Below are 20,778 nucleotides of genomic sequence, written 5' to 3' on the forward strand. Positions count from 1 at the left end.
CCACCTAAACAATTAGATAATTCAAAACAACCATCAAGAATTATAGAACATGATGATGGTTCAGTAGATATAAATTTTGGATCTTTTCCATTTACTCCTTCTAGATTTTCAACTGGATCAACCAGTAATGTTGATATAAAAACACCTCTAATTCCAAAATCTATATATATATGTATATATATATGTATATATATATATATATATATACATATATAGGGTGGATCACGTGAGACCAACCTGTTTTCGTGAGACCAGTTTTTTACACTTGAAACTTTACAGCAAAATGTTGTGAAGGTAATCTTCACAGTGTTTTTGCTGTGAAGTTTCAAGTGTAAAAATGTGGTCTCACGGGTCTTATGAAAATAGTCTGGTCTCACGTGAACCCAACCCCCCCCTCTCTTTATATATATATATATATATAGAGAGAGAGAGAGAGTTTGTTTTAAATGCAACCCATCGTATTTGTGCAACCAATGCAACCTAATAAGTTGAAATATTTATGGAAAACACCTTAAAAGGTCGAATCAAACGTGATTTTACACTAAAATCACGTATAAAATCACATAAGATTCACGTGACTTTGGCCGCGACCTGAGGCCGCGGGCCACGTCCCTCGCACACCCTTTTGTTGATGGTTAATGTAAAAATCACATGTGATTTTGTACATGATTTGGCCGTTTTCATATTCTCTTATTTAGTTACCATTTTCGTTTCAACCTCCTTTATATATATGTATGTGTATATATATATATATATATATGTTTGACAAAAACCAAATACTATGGTTAGAAAGTAGATCCATCATTTGTAGGAATACCCTTTAACCACAAATGTAATTCTAGATTGATGGCCTAATGAGTTGAGGGAGATCGATTACAATTGACATGCTAAAGAGGGAGTGGTTAAAGGCCGGTTATAATCGGTTGGTCCCTATTAATTACGATTTGGTCAAGGGACTATCAGTTACACATTTTAGGCTAGAGGCCTGGACTGGTTATGTCGTAACCAATTACATGGTGACACTTTTGACCTGGACTGTTATGTCCATTCGGGGCCAACCTGTATTTAGTAAGCAAAAAAGATCTCATGCCTACAAAACCCGAGCTAGGTTGGGAATTGAGTGTGAAAATGGGCTCAATCAGCCTTTCTCGGGCCATAAGAATATACTTAGCTTAATCGGGCTTTTAGGCCTGACTGCGTATATGATATTATCCGCTTTTGCCAAAGAATCATTTATACAAACACAAAACAATATAGTAACATAAGGTTGTTTTTCTAGATACCGAAGGGAGACTCTTTATTGATATAATACTGGAAATTTACAAAAGAATATATTCAAACTCAGAACCTCATATCATCTTGAATAGACAAACCGTACGTTTACGCTAAGTTGTATTACAAATAATTAGAAACTATACATGTATAAATTATATCACCTTCTTTGAACAAACCTCGACCCTGAAAACCTTTAAAAATGTATTTCAGTCAAATATGCCTTCGTTTTATCGTTCCTATTGTCCATAATCTACACCGAGATCTTTAACTCACTCCCCATGCCTGCAAAACATATGCCAATAGGGTAAATGAAGAAAGAACCAAACCCGATTAAACGAGTCAAGTAGATTCCATCCAAAGTTGGGGTCCAGTGGAGGTGAGATGTATGCAAACATGTCCTTAGAGCGGCTGGTCTCGTGAAAACCCTCAACTTGCAAGTGTGTACAGAAGAGGGTTTTTGAAAGATGAGACACTACAACAATATCAGCTTTACTGGATGCCAAATATGTCTAAATATTTAAGAGCCTAATAGACTGGTTTATAGGACCAATATATAGGTCTTACAAGAGGATGTTAGAACGCATTTGGATATCTTTACAAGTTTTTTAGTACACTTTTGAAATAAAATGTCCTATTAGCTTTTTTATAGAACAATTTTGACAAAGGTGCTATGAGCACATCTTTTTATAGGACACTTGTTTTTACAAGACAATTTTTATGTTTTATTTCAAAATTGTGCTAAAAAACTTGTTAAAATGTCGAGACTTGTTGCAACACTTTTACATACATACGACAAAATTATCTATTCCTGTAAACTTGAGTCTTATAAAGCAGTTATTAGGATATTTAGACATATTTAGCGTCCTATAAAGCCGATTTTGTTCAATAAAATGAACTGAAAGAATTGTGTAAACTGAAAGAAGTACCTGAACTCTTCCATCAGAGGTTCCAATCACCAAGACATCTTCCTTGCTATCTAGAGCCATGCAAACAACTTTACAATTTGTACCAGTTTGTAGGGTTTCTTTTCTAGTGAGTTTCTTCCTACACCATACTTCCACAACCCCTCCTTTGCAACCCATATAAATCATATCGGAACTAATGACCATCGTGCGCACTTCGCTCCCCAAAGACACCGATTGGTTTAAAGTGTAGTTTGAAGCATTCCATATCTTCAAGAAAACAAAAGAAAACTCGATATAGCACCGGATAGAAAAAATAGAAACCAGATTGATTCAATGAAGGAAATCCATTAATAGGGTAATTGTGCCCTTAAGGGTAGAGGTATGATCTGTGTATATCATACCCTCCATAGACCCTACCTCTGGGTATGTTTAGTTTGGTTTTGTTAGAGTCCCATATCAGCTAAACTTGAACCATTTCTCTATACAGGGTACGTTTAGTTTGGTTTTGTTAGAAATGTTAGCTAAACTTGAACCATTTCTCTAGACTGGGTAGGTTTAGTTTGGTTTTGTTAGAGTTCCATATGAGTTAAACTTGAACCATTTCTCTACATCGGGTATAAACTTGAACCGTTTCTCTATATCGGGTATGCTTGGTTTGGTTTTGTTAAGAGTCTCATATTAGCTAAACTTGAACCATTTCTCTATACTGGGTACGTTTAATTCAGTTTTGTTATGTATTGGCTAAACTTGAACCATTTCTCCTTAATATATGTTGGAACCTGCCTTCTAAGAGCTCTTTTGGAGAATAATCTAACGGGGTTTCACATATTCTTGCATGGTATTAGAGCCAAGGTTTACCACTCGAGGGACTTGACATCTCGGGGCAAACGAGTGTCCTACCTAATTGTTAGATTAGAATAATGTACAAGGGAGAGGTCTTTAAAAAAACGTATACTCCAACTTTCCTTTCTTTGAGATTTCCAAAAGGTGAGATTTCGCAACGAAAATTCGCAGGTTCGGTCGTCAGGTCGAGAAGAAAGGGATTCCTTTGAAAGAAAGGGAACGCGAACTCAAACTAGTTAGAAGCCCGGGCCCATTAGTAGCACTAGCTTCTGCCTGCTGCTACATGTACTCCTCTAACTCTCTCTCATCACTCTTGGGATAATTTGCGCCCATCTAGCCTCCACCGGAAGGGCGTGTTAGAGGCCTATATCGGCTAGACTCGAACCATTTCTCCTCAATATATGTTGGAACCTCGCTTCTCTCCTGAAGAGCTCTTTTGGAGAGTAATCTAATGGGGTTCCACATTTTCTCACGAGTTTGGTTTGAGGTACATGGTTGTAACTTGTAATTGAAAAGCATAATCTTGCTAATACCTTTAATGCAGTTCCTTCTAAAGAAGAACCGACAGAGTATATGAGTCCATCATGAACTTTCAAGGCATGGACCGGATTCGCTTTAGCCAGTAGTTTTCTTGAGCCATTTTGGATGGAAATCAATGTGCCGGTTGCCAAGTCGATTTCCTGTAAACAAGCATAAAGTTCGATTATAGTGATGTTACAGTGAACCCCAGAAAAATAAACCACGAAAACCATGCTAAACTATACCTGAATGCTATTATCCTGGCATCCCGAATATAATCTTCCCTGAACAAGAGCCAAACACTTGACGTATTTACTTGGATTCAGTAGTTTTGATGTTCCACTCCATGAATGTATCTGATGAAACATTTCAGCTACGTGAAGTAACTATAATAAAAGTTACCAAACCGAACAAGCCCTGTATATCCCACCTAACCTGAGGTGGGGTTTGTAGAGGATAAAGATATACGTAGACCTGACCTCTATAACAGAATTTTCCAAACCAAACGACCCCAGTATATCCTACCCTGAGGTGGGGTCTGGAGAGGGGAAGATGTACGCAGACCTCACCTCTATAACAGAAGTAGAGGGTAAAGATATATGCAAACTTGACCTCTATAATAATAGAAGTTTACAAACCAAATGACCCACCACCCAAGTGGGATCTGGGGAGGACTAGATGTACATGGACCCGACCTCTATAACAGAAGTTACCAAACTGAATGACCCCAGTGTGTCCTACTCAGAGGTGGGGTTTGGGGAGGATAAGATGTACGCAGACCTGACCTCTATAACAGAAGTTACCGTACATTAAACCATATTATAGACAAAAACGTACCTTGATTCCAGCGCCTTGAGGTATAAAGCATGAGATGCTATTTGCAACTAGCAGATTGTTAACATGATCTTTGACATCATACACTTGTTCACATTGAAGTGTTTCCTTAATAGACCAGGCCTAGTTTATCATGAGAGATGAAACACATCAGAATCGGACCATCAAATTGTCAAAAAGAGCCCTTACTGAGAAAAGGGTCCAAGTCCATTTGATTTGGGACTCCATCACAAATCATACAAGTATTTGAAACTAACGAGATAGAAATAGAAAGAATTATCTTTTACCCTGACAGTTTTATCATGTGAACCGCTATATAATGTATCCCCAGACTGTAGAACAGTCAAGCTAGTGACTGCCTTCGAGTGTTCTCGGATTTCTTGGATAAGATATAGAACACTAGCTCTACTGGTCCACACCTTCATCATTTCAGTTAAAGAATCACTTTCAGAACCAAAGATGTAAACCCCAGATTATGCAGTTTTATGGTATGGTCTAGAAAGAGCAAAAGAGTTACCTTTATTGTACCATCTGAATGGCCTGAAAAGACTTTGTCTTTGTAACATACTATTGATAGAACTTCACCATTCATGCTACAATCTTGTTGGGTTAGTTCTTTATGATTCCATAGATCCTGATGCCCATGAAGAACGACTAGTTAGCAACCAGGACAATATATCAAATTTCACTACAACAAAATCGGCTTTTATAGGACGTCAAATATGTCTAAATGTCCCAATAGACTGCTTTTTAAGACTTAAGTTTATAGGACCAAATAATTGTGCATCCTATGTAAAAGTGTTGCAATAAGTTGATAGGATATTTTTGGGCATCTTAACAAGTTTTTTAGGACACTTTTAAAATAACGTGTCCTATAAGTATATTTATATGACACTATCTGAAAAGGTGTCTTATAAAAACAAATGTCGTATAAAAAGATGTGTTCATAAGGCACTCGTCAGAAATGTCCTGTTATTTTATTTCAAAAGTGTCCTAACTAACATGTTAGGAAGCCCAAAAAGGTCCTATCAACTTATTGTAACACTTTTATATAGGACAATTAATTGTTTGGTCATATAAACTTATAACCTATAAAGCAGTCTATTAGAACATTTAGACATATGTGGTGTGAAATAAAGCTGATCTTCTTGTAGTTCTTTTCGGTTTCATTTTTTCGCCCAAAACGAAAAACTCACAGCGCTAGATTCACTCCCTTCTGAAAAGACTTTAAGCATTTCGAATGCCACATTAGACAACTTTTTGAATTCCCTCAGACCCTTCAAGATCTCTTTCATGTGGGTGGTTATATCCCGAAGCCCATCTGAAATCCAGCAGAGATTAGATGTAATAACTGTTTAAGTTCCATGCTTTTCTGAATCTTTTTTTTGGGGTTTTCAAGAAATTTAGTCATGGATAGATGCTAACCAGGATCATGGATGAAACTGCTAAGAGCAAGCATGGAAAGAGCCTTATCTTCTGTGTCTTTTGCAGACTTGAAGATCGACACAAAGCGATTAAGCAAGCAAATTCGTGCTGCTCCTTGAATTCCCATGTCAGGAAGAATTCTGAGCATGTGTACAAGCCATGTCGCAGACACAAAGCATGCCGAATATATTTCTGCGTATCTACTCTTTAATCCTTCTGATAAAGCCTCAAAAATAAGACCAAATTCATGGCTCACTAAAACAAAAGCCATCTTTCTTTCCCATTCCTCGGCAGCTTTCTCTTCTTCCTGTCAATAGAAATCGATAATGTCGATGTAAATGGAGCTCAAATATTTGGCATGGCTGTTAGGATATGTGGATTGTTATTTAATCTCTCTATAAAAGAGTCCTTATAGGGAGAGGGAAGGTTCCTACATATATAGAGGTTTGATGGTATGTCTAGCTGATGTGGGACTCCAACACACCCCCTCAAATGGAGGCTAAACAGTGCTCCCAAGGACAGAGGCAAAAGAGTTGTCGAATTCCTAAGTGGTGCTAGACTCATTTTGATACCATGTTAGGATACGTGGAACCTTTTTAAATCTCTCCCTAAGAGAGCCCTTATAGAGCGAGGGGAATTCCGTACATATGTATATATATATATATATAGGTAGGTAGGTTTGATGGCCTGTGTCTAGCCGATTTTGGGACTCCAACAGAGAAAAAGACTAGAAACAAACCATAGTTTCTTGAACCTCTCCAGAAATGGCTGAAAGTTGTTCTCTTCGCATTGTAGATCGATAAGTTTTATCAAGTCCAGCATGTTTAAGAAGATACGCCTGAACAAGAGGTTTCCCAGAAGAAGAGAATCGCCCTTGGAGGGACAAAATAGTCTCAGCAGCTGCAATTTGAGCAGATGGGGAGTCTGAATTCTTTAGACATGATATAAGAGTATCAATCGCTTCTTCTCTATAAATACTCATTTTTCTTGGTTCTGCCTGCAAGAAAAGAAAGGATACATGTAAATTAAATTACTTCTATTGATCTTGTTGCATACATACATGTCTACAGGGAGATAGAGTCAAACCAGAAGGTCTAGTTGGAGAAGGAGGCCGGCAACAACAGGCAATTGATCGGCTGCAGCTGTTTGTAGATATATGAGGAGTGTATGCATTGTACTAAAACTGCCTTCATCCTTTATGATATGCAGGATTTGGTTGTTGAATGTTCTCCTATAGTAACAAAAGCAAGAAAGAAAATCAATGTTAGAATATGTGGAACCCCTTTAAATTCTCTCTAAAAGACCCATTATACAGAGGGAGAAGGTTCCTATATATACATGTTTGATGGTCCATGTCTAGCTAAACTGGGACTCCAACATGCCCCCACAAAGGAGGCTAGGTGGTGCCGCAACCCTGTCTGAAACCATGTTAAGATATGTGGAACCCCTTTGAATTCTCTTTAAAAGAGCCCTTATAGAGAGGGGGAAGATTCTTATATATATATATATATATATATATATATATATATATATATATATATATATATATAGGAAGGTTCAGGGGAAAACCCTTGAAAATAAATGAAAAACTAAGAAACACCCCGGTGACCATTCATCTGGACCGTATGCACATGTGCATATAAGTAATTAAAGTTGTTTCTTGGTTTTTATGCACATGTGCATACTGGACAAATTGCTTACAAATTACTTGTATACACATGTGCATACCGTCTAGATGAACAGTTACCAGAGTGTTCCTCAATTTTTCATTTTTTGCGGGTTTCACTTGAACCTGACCCTATATATATAAAAGTTTGATGGTCCATGTCTAGCCAATGTGGGATTCCAACATGCCCCGTCAAAAGGAGGCAATGGTGCCCCAATCCTGGCTCTAATACCATGTTAAGATATGTGGAACCCCGTGGAATTCCCTCTAAAACCTGAAGTCATAGGTTTATGTTTGTAAGTCAATATCACATTTGAGGAATTAATACCTGTTTAGTTTAACCAACTCGGAAAGAAATTGAACGATCTCAAACCGATCTTTATCATTCGACCCAACAAAGCTTTCTAAAACCGGAGCAAGTTCAGCCTTATCGGCAACAATGTTCCTGCACTTTCCATCTTCCTGCATGCATCTCAATAGTATACAGATCGCTGTGATTCTTTCTTCGGTCCACTCTGATTCCAAACTGTTGATAATACATTCGATCACCTTCCCTGAGATTACCCTTCTAATGACTTCAAAAATCGCATCGTCATCACCACTTGCAACGATCTGTCCCAATAAGAGCACTGAAGCTGCTTTCGGTTTGATGCACATCTTAAAGAACTCATCCTCCCTCTTGTTAATGACACTCAAAAGGGAATCCGCCATATCCATCTGAAGAAGGCTAGCGATAGAGGGTCTAAGCAAGTAGATCAAAACCACAGCCTCAAACAGACCTTTCTTGAAAAGTGCAACGACACATTCCACATCTGAATCCACCCTTGTTAGTGTCGAGATCACGCTGCTGTCTCTTGATCCGAGCTCAGATAGGAGGAAAACAGTGGCTATTAAAACTCGGGTGTCAATAGAACTGAACAGAATCTCCACAAACCCGTTAATAACAGGAGGTTGCGAGAGCATAGTTTGGATTTCCACTTCCATACTGGTTTCTTGCCAGAATCTTTCGATTCTAAGAACTGCCGTTTCTGCCTCTTTCAACACCTCAGAAGTACAAAGACTCGTGATGGTAAGTCTGAGTTCGTTAACTGTTCCATCAATAGTTGCTTGGCTTATCACACTGTTGGGAGAAGTCAACTGAGGGATATATACATGCTCGTTTTCTAGATATGAAATCTCAGGTGATAAACCAGAATTTCTGGGACTTAACTCTTTCCAGCTTGCAATCAGCCTCTTAAGCACATAGTTTGTTTTAGGAAGTTGAGTGCTGTGAAGCTTCTGTCGGGTTATTGGGCAAGTAGCATTCCCTCTTTCTAACCATTGTTGGATCGCTTTACGCTCGTAAGTCTGACCAGTTTCTAGAGTAACTGGATCGTTAAATATATGGGTTGTTATCGGGCAAACAAAGTCTTTAGGTGGTGTATGCCTTCCTTCATTCATCTGGTTATCATAGTCTTCCATTAGAGGATCAAGAGAACTGGTTTTTCACAATAAGAAAAAAAACGAATCCAGATTTAGAACAAACCAAACCAAACGAGCCCAGTATATCCCACCTGGAGGTGGGATCAATGGAGGGTAAAATGTAAGCAGACCTGACTTCTACCTCAAAAGTAGAGAGGTTGTTTCTGTGAAGACCCCAGCAGCTTTTAGAATAGGTAACGCAAAGAGAACTAGTTCATGAAATGGAAGTTCTTACCTCGACTCTATTAAAATGGGTTGTTTCTGTTTCTGAGATTGATTATTCTTCGAGTCCACCAATGCCATTTCTGTCTTCTTTTCCTGCTAAAAACAGAATAAGACAGCTTTCGTGGTTAAGACAAAATGCTGCTTAGGTAAGTCAGTCCGACAATGGAGAATATTATTTCTTTTTTCTTTGTAGTTATCGATTAGGACCTTTACTTCTGCATCAGAGTCACTGGATGAGGTGCTGCAAGAATCGTCGTCGTGAACAGACTCGGGTTCTGAACCGCTGTCTTTATATGGTGACGGTTTAGATGTTCTTGAAGATGATCTCTGGTTGGTCAGAACTCTAGGAGAGACTCTTTCAGGCAAGAAAGATGGAAACTTGGAGAGAGTTTTGGCTTTGTTGATTTGGATTTCAATAGATTGTTCTCCCTCAGTCCATATTGGCTGCATAAAATAACAAAAACATAGGACTCAGTCATGGAGCATACTAGTAATCATAGCTTGACTTTGTCAAATTGGAAGTAGAAAACAGAAACAAATACATTTCTTTAAGATCCAAGACAAAAACTCTGGAGTCTGGATTTAAGGAAGTTTCTGAATGTGGGATTTGCAGGAAGGGAAAAAAGAACACCCTTTTTATTGCTATTGGAGAAGATGATATCACAACCAGGAGTCCAGAACTGCAAACCTTGCAGACCAACCCTAAGGGGTAGCTTAACTACCTTGGTTTTAATCCTAGAGGTCAACAGTTCAAGTCCCCTCACCAGCGGAGGGTTTGCCCGACTATTAACTTTAGGGCCAATAGGATTAGTCGAGGTGCATGCAACCTGGCGCAGACACCCATGGTGACCAGAAGGTAGGACTGCAAACCATTGAAAGGGGATAATGTTAAAAAAAAAAAAACTTAAAGACTATGTGAGCTTTGGTTCGAAGGACTATTTGACCCAATCAACGGGTGCAGATTCTAAGAAGTTGTACAAATTCAGGCATGGTGAAGCTAGTACCTAAAGAAAACAGAACAAATTACTTGTAATACGGAAGACTTCAAAGAAAGTAAAATATCCCAATGAGTAATGACCAACATCCTATAATTTAATTTAAATAATCCCAAGTTTATGCTAGTGAAAGATTCATGATCATAGCAGTCAAGAACACAAAACCATAATCTGCTGATGATGCTACATTTTAAGAAACTTTAGAAATGATCAAGAAGATATAAGCTGGAAAATGAACATTACATTATACCGTCCATTTTTTGATCCAAATTCGGTTGATATGCTCTTCTCATTTTGGTTGTGCTCATATGTATCACCCATGTGAACTGCTTCAAGCACCACCAATGGTGGATCGATTACTCGGTTCCCATCTCTATTTCCCAATATCTTTTCGAAATACCCAGCAAAAACCCTGCAATTTTCATCAAGAACTTGCTCATAATCTCTCTCTAATTCCTTCAATTCCGAGGCTTGATTGCCGTTCATTTTCGACAGTAAAGTGGTGCATGATACAACCGAATCCGTGACAATTGAATTGTCATCACTATCATATGCAGAACTTGAAGATAAAGAAGATAAAATACGTGATCTTTGCTCATTGTACCACTCAAGAACAGGTAAAAAATTTATTAGAAACATTTCTTCGAACACTTGGGGAGCAACTTCTGATCTCGCTGTTGATGGGTCAGTTCGGAAACAGTCAAGGAGACTAAGGGAGGCATCGATGGGGCATTGGCATAGAGTGTAGATAAGAGAGAGAAGGAAGGATGAAAATGGGTTTTCGGAGTATGAAAGTAGAACTTTTTCAGAGAGGCGGAGGGAAGAAGACTTGACGGAGGAGTTGGTGGTGGTAATGGCGTTTTCAAGCGTTTCAGCGGCGAGGTTTAGGTGTTTGATGTTGAGTTGGACAGAAGGAGAGAGTTTGTTCCGGAGGGTGGAGTAGATACGACGACGGAGGTCTGGTTGTGAGAGTGCTTCTGTGAGGAAGGCGTTTGTTTGTTGGAGAATCTCGCCGGTGGTAAACATGGCGGTGGTCGGTGGGGTGGTATCGGCGGTGGCGGAGTTCGAAAATTCAGTAGCGAGAAGGACTACAGCGAATGAGACGGAGATAAACCGGTTAACAGTACTGGCGCCAAATTTATTAGGACGGCCTGGTTAATTACCGTCATACCCTTTGACTTCTTTATTTTTTCTAACTTAGAATATTATTTTGAATTTTTAAATAATAAATTTAGCATAAAATAATCAGGTAATTTTCCTGTGTTTATTTGGTTTTTTTTTTTATTCCAAATGAATTGCCATTTGTCCATGAGAGGGGTAGATTGGTAATTTTAACAGAATTTCACCGGCGGAGGTTTATGCCGGCCGTCTTGGCCGGCCGTCACGTGGTCCTTTTAGATTCTATTTCATAGAAAGATTATTGCTCCTACCAAACATATTTTTCGATGGCACGTAAATTTGGTATGTATAAAGAAAATCAGATACAAGGATTTAGGGGTCTTTAGGATTGTTTATAAAAATAACTTATTGATTTATTTCTATGTTGTATCGGTAATAAGCAATTTTAAGTGTTTGAATAAACAACTTAGACCGATGCCAAATCGGTAATAATGAGTTTTTGAAGAAGTTAAACCCTTCTGATTTATAATAAGTTGATAAATGCTTTTGTAGAAAATCATAAGTTGTTTTTGTTTCAGATAAACAATCCCAAACACCCCTTAATTTATGTAATTTATTAAATTAATATAAAATAAATATTTTTATAATAAAATATATCATTTCATCAAAACAATTAAACTTAAACCAAAATATGAAGTTTATATAATATTTTCAAAATTTATTTTATATATTTTCTCTATATATATTTTTTATTTTAAGTATTTAATAAACTATATAAATCAACAAAATTATAGAAACTGTTAAAAAATGAAAGTTTAAAGAAAATAAAATACAATAAATAAAATTTAAAAAATAAATAAAATATAAGGGGGAGGGGGGTTGCATTTGATGTTTCATAGTACAATATATTAATAAAATATAGGTTTGTTCGACGTTGTTTTTTGAGACAGGAGTGAAACACACCTGTGAAACAAATGTTGTTTCGCTTTGTTTCACTCTGTTCATATGGGTCCGCATAAAAATCATGTCAGATATGAAACATTGATCCCTATTCTAATTTATTGTTATCATCCGGTATACAAAATAAATTAAAATTATTAAATTAAACTTTTATATTTGTATTTAAAGTTTTAAACATTGTAGTTACATTGGGCCGATGACCTCAGAAAAATGGGCCAATAATTATTGGGTGGACTCTCATAAATGGGCCCATTAACATAAAGCCCAAGAGACAACTGAGAATGAGATTTGACCCAATTTCTCTCCTTCCATCCTAGATCCTACTGAACTCCATTATTCTGTTATGGCAGTTTAGAGCTTCTTCCCCCTCGTGGAAAACCCTAAATTAAATTCTAGTTTTAGTTAGGAATCTGTATCTCCGACCATCTATGGCCATTTTTAGAGCCATGATTGCTAGGAAGTTTTCGTCTGCTACTGTTCGATCATTGCGTGTTTGTGTAGTCGGCAGCGGCCCTGCTGGTTTTTACACCGCCGAGAAGGTTTGCTCACCCTTATCTCTCTCTCTCTCTCTCTCTTTATATATATATATATATATATATATGTACTTCTGTGTGTGTATGTATGTTTCTATAAAGGTATATGTGAAGAAATGGACGTCATTGAATTTGGGGTAATAAGTAATTGATGATCATTTTTTTATGATTGACTGCTGGCGCGGTATAATTTATTGATTATAAGTTTTAATTTTCGTTTCAGAGAAGTTGAGCTAGTCATTTGAGTTTGAGTTGTTAAATTAATCAATATCAAAGTTCACTAATGGGGGTTGCGTTTAGAGAACTTGATTCCGATATACATTGCTCGTTTGTATCCCAATAGGCTAATCATCATAATTGTCATAGTTGGTTTGGGAAGTCTTGGATCATCTATATGAACATGGACCAATGCCTAATGGTCCTGTTGTGTTCATTAATTCATGCTAGCTTCAATTGTAGCTTCAATCACAATTAAGCTTGCTTTGAGCATGGACCTTATAGCAGGACAGATAGGGGTTTTGGTTAGTGCAAGGCCCCATTTTCTTTGTGTTTGCTAATTCGTTCATTCAAGGACCGGAGCTTTCATCTGAATCCCTTATGTTCGTAGTTTGAGATGATTCAGTTGTTGTCATGCACTACCCCCACCCCCCAAAATACATACATACCGAAAAAAGAATTCACATTTGACTGTTGACAGTCATATCACATATGGATTATTCTTCAACTCCATATTTGATTGAAAAGTGTTTCTGGACAGAAAAAATGAAAACCATAGTAACAATGTTAATGCTACAAACTTGAAATTCTTGGTGCTACAAACAGAATAAAGAATTGGTATCAATTTAATTATTCATAATATACCAGGTTTTACTTTCGGAAACCAAACAAACATGGACTTTAATGTTTTTCTCAAGCTAGTGCTATTTGTAGAGTGACTAAGAATCCGTTTTTGATGGAAATTACTTCTGCAATAAACTAATAGATGCTGAAAGCACATGAAGGAGCAGAAGTTGACATCATTGATAGACTGCCAACACCATTTGGATTGGTTCGGTCTGGGGTAGCACCTGATCACCCTGAAACAAAGGTATGTGTTGCAAGATTTACAACATCTATTTATCACTTTTCGTGTGTGTATTAGCTTGGACTTGTAGATGTTAGTTTTTATCCTCTATCATGTTTTGTTGGTTTGTGCCTGTTTGCTTCTTTTTTGGGCTAGGACAAGTTTGATATATTTTTATAAGTTCTAGTAATATTGTATGCGTTTGCTAATAGATATAGGATTCTTTATGTCCCACTGCAGAAATGCTGATGAATTTCATGGCATAGAAGCCTGGAAATCTGGAATTACACATTACTAATGAAGAAAGCAGATAATAAATTAATGATTAAGATAGAGGGAGATAAATAGTAAAAGGTTAATCATTGATATTTTGACAATACAAAATGGCCCTTATAATGACTGTATTTTACCACCTTGTGTCAGCATTTACTTTATTTTATCTGAAAAAAAAAATCATCTTAATTGAGCCATTTGACCAGAAAACTTGCAACAGATTGTCACCAACCAATTTTCTCGGGTTGCACGTAATGAACGGTGCTCATTCTTTGGGAATGTGACTCTTGGATCCTCCATTTCTTTGTATGAGCTCCGCCAAATTTATAATGTGGTAAGGGACAAGTTTAAAATCACTTAGTCTTTTGAGTTTATTTCTTTTTGTTCTGTATGTGAATAATTACAATCGTATGCCATCAATTAGGTTGTGCTTGCTTATGGTGCTGAAAGTGATAGAGTTCTTGGTATACCAGGAGAGGTATGTTATTTTCCTGGTTGTTGCCTCTGCTCAATCTCAAAATATGAGATCATCGCAGAAATGGCAGTTTTCTGCATCTTACCATCCATTTGAAAATCTCATAAATTATTTCATTTTACCATTATTTTATGCACTCACTGCAGGAGTTAAATGGTGTGCACTCTGCCAGAGAATTTGTTTGGTGGTATAATGGGCACCCAGACTTCAGCAAGCTGACACCGGACTTGAAGAGCACAGACACAGCCATAGTTCTGGGACAGGTATCTTCACACATATGTACATATATGTGCATTGTTTAGATGTTCATGAGTGTGCACATATTAGTCATGGAAGTAGGTAGAGTTACTTTTTTAATTGGTTTGTTTTTATTTTAAGTGAGCGATTCTACTGTTAGGAAGGTTATACGTATTATTTTTTCTGATATATGTGAAGTGACAACTTCAGTTTTGAAGCAAACACCTATTATGAAATGACCAACTATTGAATTTTTTTTAGGGTAATGTGGCTCTTGATGTTGCTCGGATTCTCTTAAAACCGCCGACGGAGTTGGCTGTAACTGATATTGCCAGCCATGCTTTGGCTGCTCTTAAGACGAGCTCCATAAGGTTATCAATCGCTAGTTGGACGGCGAACTAGTTTCTGCAATTTAAGTGCGTAATATCTATCTTCTGATTTTTCAGGAAGGTTTATCTTGTTGGCAGACGTGGACCTGTACAAGCGGCTTGTACTGCAAAAGAGCTACGAGAAATTCTTGGTAATTGTTATAGGTTACGGGTTGTTAGCGGATGCTCCATTCTCCAAAAATCAATGCCTTTGCTCATAATAGGACATATGTACCCAAAAGCATTTTAAGAAACAAATATACATCATTGAATATTTGCTTAAAAACGGTAAGAGAGCAAAAATGGTGTTTGGTAGAAAGATACTTTTCTGATGTTAAAATGGACAAGAATTGTGGTCATTATGTGTTTGGTTTAATAAATGGTCGCCTTAGGTCCTTTTGTAAATCAGTCATAATAGGAACTAAAAATAAAAAGCGAGTATAATTGATAGCAATTAAAAAATATTATTATCGCATTCCATCCTAAGAAAATGCAACATTTGACTTGGCACTTGGTGTAATAAAAATGCTTGACTATTGATCAAATGTCTAAAATGCCCCTTAAAACATTGGGACCACACTCAAAATTACTAATGTCAGTTACTTATTACTAAGGGGCAAAAGGTATGGTAGGTTTAAAAACTTACCCAATAAGGAATTTTGCACTGTTTTGGGACAACCCAAAATGGAAGATGCTATATTGTTTTGAGATGGAGAGAATAACAATGAAGTACCATGGATATAGCTTTTGTAATTGCAAAATAACATTTTGGATAGGATAGCAAATTACCTGGTCAGACTGCTTCTGAAAATGTGCTTATGATCACTCTTTGCCCTGCTTTGGCTTAGAGAAGCTGAGTTTTATTTAATTTACAGAAAACAATTAAGTGCCTTTGGAGGAGCTCATAACTAGGTTTGACAGCTTCTGAGCGATCTCGAACAAGCTTTAAATAACATATAAAATAACAAACAATATGACAAGTACCATTAATATCCCATGGGCTGATGCCTTCTCAGTATTAGTTTTAGGTTTTAAATGCATTCTTTGACCCTTTCTGTTGCTCTTGCATAAGATTGGTCAAGATGGAAATCGGTTTAGCCTTACTAAATGGTTTTCCTTTACAATGAACCTCTCTGGTTGTAACTGTGTGATCTGGAACTTGAAACTTTGATGGTTGAGGACCGTTTCCTGTTGGAAAGATCCACTAAATAACCATAGACTTTCTCTTGTTTATGATGATTTGCGGTCTTCTCTGTAGTGTATAATGTCACATAAATAATCAACACTTTGCACTGTGTTTTTCTTCTTCAAATTCATTTTACACGGAAGCTGAATTCCTTCTAATTCTGGTTCTTATAAAGTTTTGGATCTCTCATCGCAGCTATCAAAGATTTATATGTTAACATCAAGGAAACCGATCTCCTAACAACCTCTGAAGAAGAGGTCAAATCATTTCCTCAACTTTCGTTTGGCTATACTGTTAAAATAATATGTTTTCATTTTCACAGTGATGCAGCCTCTTCCTCCCCTTCTTTTTCAAGTTAAAAGCTGCTCTATGATTCCAGTATAGCCTGTTTACTTTTAGGATTTTTGATCTATAAGTGAGGTTCTGTTTTGTTGTTCTGCAAAGGAAGAAATGAAGAACAATCGTATACGGAGGAGGGTCTTTGAGTTGTTATCCAAGGCATCCTCATCAGCGGCACCCCATCCAAGTTCGGGTCAACGAGAACTGCACTTCACTTTCTTCCGGAAACCTGATAAATTTTTAGAATCAGATGACAGAAGTGGCCATGTTGCTGGTTTGCAATTCGAGAAGACAACACTTCAAGGTAGAATCAGTAAAAGCTTGTGTAACTGGCTTGACAAATATGTTGGCTTTGGGATGAATTACATTCATTGTTCTCATAAACAGTCAAAGTGCATGTTTTGATTTGCTAGATGTTTAAATTGTTCCTTCTCATGAATAATTAGTGCCATTGTGACAAGCATAAATGTTAATTTTGTGGAGTAGTTTTCCATACCCTGCAGCCACTTTAAGATGACTACGAATTCTGTTCGATATTGATTATTGAGTGAAATGTTTGAAAACTTGTATCTATAGTTTACACTTCATTTGGAGAAGCTCTTGTTTGTTGTTTGCAGTACAGAAAAATTAACACCAATCTAATTTTCTAGGAAGGGATGGCTCTGGAAATCAGATTGCAGCAGGTACAGGACAGCATGAGGATCTAAAATGCGGGTAAATTCCTTGTTGACTGGAAGCAATTTTTAAAATGTTGTATCCCTGCTAACAAAATTTGCAAGAATGTTGCAACTGGTCAGGCCGTTTCAAATACACTGAGGTTCCGTTTGGTTTGTAGGATTGGATAGGATTTGGAGGGATTTGGAACTTAATTCCATTCCAATTGCATGTTTGCTTTGAAGGATTGCTTGGATCTGAATTCCCACAAACATGGGATTTAGAAATTCCATGAGGGTTGTTGGTATTTTGCGGGATTTCATAGGATTTGTGTAATAATGTTTTAAAATATGTTGAAAACATTTTTTTTGTAATAATCGATTACTAAAAAGGTAACTTAATTATTTTTATAATTATTTAAAGTTTGTTTTTATAAATTATTTATAAAAAATGGAATTCAATTCCATTTCAAATCCTACAAACCAAACACACCAAAGATTCCAAATCCTTCCATGAAATCCAAATCTCTCAAAACCATTCCATCAAAACAAACTCCCCTGAAAGATCATGCTGGTTAATCTGCTTGTGCGAAATGATTGGGGGGGATGTGGTTGAATGTGCTGCTCTTTAGATTCTAAACCAATTTGTCTATTTAAAAGGACTGTAGCTGTGAGGAACAGGTGATATGTCTTTTGTGTGGGAAATATTGGATAAGTTGCCATGTTATTCTCTTGTTGCTGGTTATTTAAATTATCGTGTATGCCTCATATCAGTTTTTTATAATGAAATGGAGACTTCTTTATAGAAAATGCTTGCAAGTTGCAATTTTACGTAAATTCTTCCTGGATAGCGAACTCTCTTCTTTGATTAACTTTCACTGATGGCAAAAGAAAGTATATGTACTCTGAACTTGAATTGAAATTAGAACCTGATTGCTTGAAGCCTAAAATGCATACCGCAAAATTAAATAGAAGGAACAGCTTGTGAACCATATACATGGGCCAGCGGTGTTAAGGCATGACCTGGTCTCTCAGAACTTGTTTAATCTTTTCTGTGGCATACGTATTACTGTCAAAATTGAAATTTGCTTTTTACAGATTGGTGAAACTGAAATTTGCTTTTTACAGATTGGTACTGAAGAGCATAGGTTACACATCTATACCAGTTGAAGATTTACCTTTTAATTTTCCCAAAGGTATGCGCAATATAAGTTGCATCCAACCAAACCTTTAACAGTTGATACTTTACTCTTCCGTTGTTGAAAAGGCGTATTAGATATATTACTGGAGTATGTCTGTAGGTTTGAGATTGATGCATACTGTTAGTTTTATACAAGGAAATGTAAACCCTTCATTTGGAAATTGTGTCTATGGCTGTATTAAGAAGCAAAACCTTATGTTGCTTTCTCTATGAATTATTTTCTAGGTACGGTTCCAAATACTGAAGGGCGTGTTCTATCTTCTGATTTTGCTAAACCTGATTATGGCTTGTACGTATGTGGGTGGTTAAAGAGAGGGCCAACTGGAATAATTGCAACTAACCTTTATGATGCAGAAGAAACGGTAAAGAGCCATTTTATCCTATGAATTAAAATATTTCTGTACCTATTGCTTAGCTTTTGTAATTTATCCCAGTAATCAAAGAGAAGTATCCATTGTAGAACCTTGTGGGTAACATCTTTTTCCAATTAATCTTAAGATACTTGTGGCAAGCTATAGCTATAATTATCGCCATTGATGGGTTAAAGAATTGACAGGTGGCAAGCATATCTGAAGACTTAGAGAAAGGAAAACTAACATCTGCATCGATAAAGCCAGGCAGGGAGGGGCTTCTTCAGTTACTGGAAAGAAGGAAAGTTCAAGTTGTTACATTCAGTGATTGGGAAAAAATAGATTCTGAAGAGAAGAGGCTTGGGAGTTTGAAAGGGAAACCCAGAGAAAAGTTGACCACTTGGAAAGATCTACTAGAAGTAACCACTAAATGAAGCAAAAACAAATGTGGGATATGTTCCAAAAAGTTCTCTCCTTCCAGATTGTTGCTTGAGGGGGCTTGATTCTTTGACTTCACAAGGATCAACATGTTATTCATGGGTATAAGGTTTATAGGGTCAGGTTTAGGGGAAAACTGCAAAAAAATGAAAAACTGAGGAACACCCTCGTAATCGTTCATCTAGGCTGTATTCGCATGTGCATGCAAGTAAATTTGTAAGCAATTTTTCCGGTATGCACATGTGCATAAAAACCAAAAAACAACTTCAATTACTTATATGCACATGTGCATACCATCCAGATGAATGGCTACCCGAGTGCTTCTCAGTTTTTCAATTTTCTGGGGGTTTTCCCCTGAACCTCTCGCTAAGGTTATATTCTTCAACTTTTGAAGCTGAGGCCATATGGCGATTGTTATACAACACATAATTGTTAACATTGTATCATGCATATAACATAAATTTCTAACAATTTTTTGCATCGATATGTGCTGGAATGGAGTTTTGCCAAATTCATTATTTTAGTTTATGGCAATAACTCTCTAGGAAAGCCAAGATCCATTCAAAAAAATTTGAAGCTTTACTTTGATTAGTGAACCATGTAAAAGTTGCTGTCAGATGTTGCTAGGTTTATCATAGTTGAGATGGGGTGAGTTTATCTTTATCTTGGTGTTCCTGCTTGGTGTGGGATAGTGTGGTTGGTTTGTTCATCTGAAAGAAGCATCTAGTTGGTGTCAATACCATTATAAACCCTAATCTGGTGATTCTTTCTACTTTCAACTGGAGAACCACGAATTAAGATGCAACGGCGTAAATGCTGGCTTGGATGCTTTTTTCACGGGCCACTTGCTTTTCCACCAAGGGACGTTAACTGCCTGTTCCTCAATGTTAATAAAGGTAAAATGACTTGATCACATCTCATGTTCATGGCTCCTTTGATTGTTATGGGTTTTAGTCTTCGTGTTAATATATCTTGATATTTTCTACAGCATTTCTTATTAATAGATGAACTGCAGTTGCTACACTTGGTGAATTGGCAATGTGTTCCTTAGGCAATGTACGGTAGCTATAAAGCTAGTTGAACTTGAAGATAAATGCTCAACACAAAATACTCAGCGGAGGTTTTAGCAGCCTTTGATCAGTATGACACACCTCCAGACAGGTCCGACTTTATTTTTTTTTAATACATTTAAATATTGATGAGTTCATTAACGCAACCTCACTCGATGAATATGGTAAAAACCAAGAATTTTATCCGGTAAGGGCAAACAAGGACCAAGAGTCTTACCCGGGAAGTGAGGGCAACAACTCTTACCATGATAAGTGCTTACGAGGTAAATTATTGCATAGGATGTTGTTTTGGTGGACCAAAATTTTACCCAGTAAGTAAATAGTATTGTTAAATTTTATGGATAAACACTTATCGGGTAAGTGTT

At 37.0% G+C, this 20,778-nt stretch overlaps 2 protein-coding genes across 4 annotated transcripts; one reads left to right on the plus strand and one right to left on the minus strand.

Annotated features, from left to right (window-relative positions):
* Nucleotides 1-1,277: 1,277 nt before the first annotated feature.
* LOC112500036 (putative E3 ubiquitin-protein ligase LIN) lies at nt 1,278-12,561 on the minus strand. Its single transcript, XM_025103298.1, has 17 exons — nt 12,552-12,561; nt 10,392-11,236; nt 9,361-9,597; nt 9,164-9,246; nt 9,060-9,110; nt 7,796-8,944; nt 6,888-7,032; nt 6,541-6,798; nt 5,802-6,108; nt 5,573-5,727; nt 4,894-5,010; nt 4,664-4,795; nt 4,380-4,499; nt 3,788-3,898; nt 3,557-3,703; nt 2,202-2,447; nt 1,278-1,557 (listed from the first exon to the last, which is right to left on the minus strand). Exons 1-17 carry the CDS (start codon nt 12,559-12,561, stop codon nt 1,540-1,542), a joined length of 4,131 nt encoding a protein of 1,376 aa, XP_024959066.1. The 3' UTR covers nt 1,278-1,539.
* Nucleotides 12,562-12,604: 43 nt separating this feature from the next.
* On the plus strand, nt 12,605-19,979 carry LOC112500083 (NADPH:adrenodoxin oxidoreductase, mitochondrial). 3 transcript variants are annotated; one of them, XM_025103369.1, is made up of 13 exons: nt 12,605-12,766; nt 13,743-13,847; nt 14,317-14,430; nt 14,521-14,574; nt 14,718-14,834; nt 15,070-15,179; nt 15,255-15,328; nt 16,558-16,619; nt 16,807-17,005; nt 17,352-17,415; nt 18,483-18,550; nt 18,781-18,917; nt 19,112-19,979. In XM_025103369.1, exons 1-13 carry the CDS (start codon nt 12,656-12,658, stop codon nt 19,337-19,339), a joined length of 1,443 nt encoding a protein of 480 aa, XP_024959137.1. In that variant the 5' UTR covers nt 12,605-12,655; the 3' UTR covers nt 19,340-19,979. The 3 variants fall into 3 exon arrangements, with proteins under 3 accessions (XP_024959137.1, XP_024959139.1, XP_024959138.1); XM_025103371.1 differs by having other exon boundaries at nt 18,867-18,917; nt 19,112-19,180; XM_025103370.1 differs by having other exon boundaries at nt 18,867-19,178.
* Nucleotides 19,980-20,778: the final 799 nt, after the last annotated feature.

Source organism: Cynara cardunculus (assembly GCF_001531365.2).
Source record: "Cynara cardunculus var. scolymus isolate 2C chromosome LG 17, CcrdV1, whole genome shotgun sequence".
Taxonomy (NCBI): Eukaryota; Viridiplantae; Streptophyta; class Magnoliopsida; order Asterales; family Asteraceae; genus Cynara; species Cynara cardunculus.

Excerpts from the sequence above, each read along its gene's own strand:
- LOC112500083 (XM_025103369.1), top strand. The coding sequence starts at position 12,656 with ATGGCCATTTTTAGAGCCATGATTGCTAGGAAGTTTTCGTCTGCTACT. Across the intron at positions 14,575-14,717 it reads TTCTTGGTATACCAGGAGAG|GAGTTAAATGGTGTGCACTC; the intron begins GTATGTTATTTT and ends CACTCACTGCAG. Across the intron at positions 17,416-18,482 it reads CATGAGGATCTAAAATGCGG|ATTGGTACTGAAGAGCATAG; the intron begins GTAAATTCCTTG and ends TGCTTTTTACAG.
- LOC112500036 (XM_025103298.1), bottom strand. Across the intron at positions 4,500-4,663 it reads CACATGATAAAACTGTCAGG|GCCTGGTCTATTAAGGAAAC; the intron begins GTAAAAGATAAT and ends ATGATAAACTAG. Across the intron at positions 3,704-3,787 it reads GCCAGGATAATAGCATTCAG|GAAATCGACTTGGCAACCGG; the intron begins GTATAGTTTAGC and ends GCTTGTTTACAG.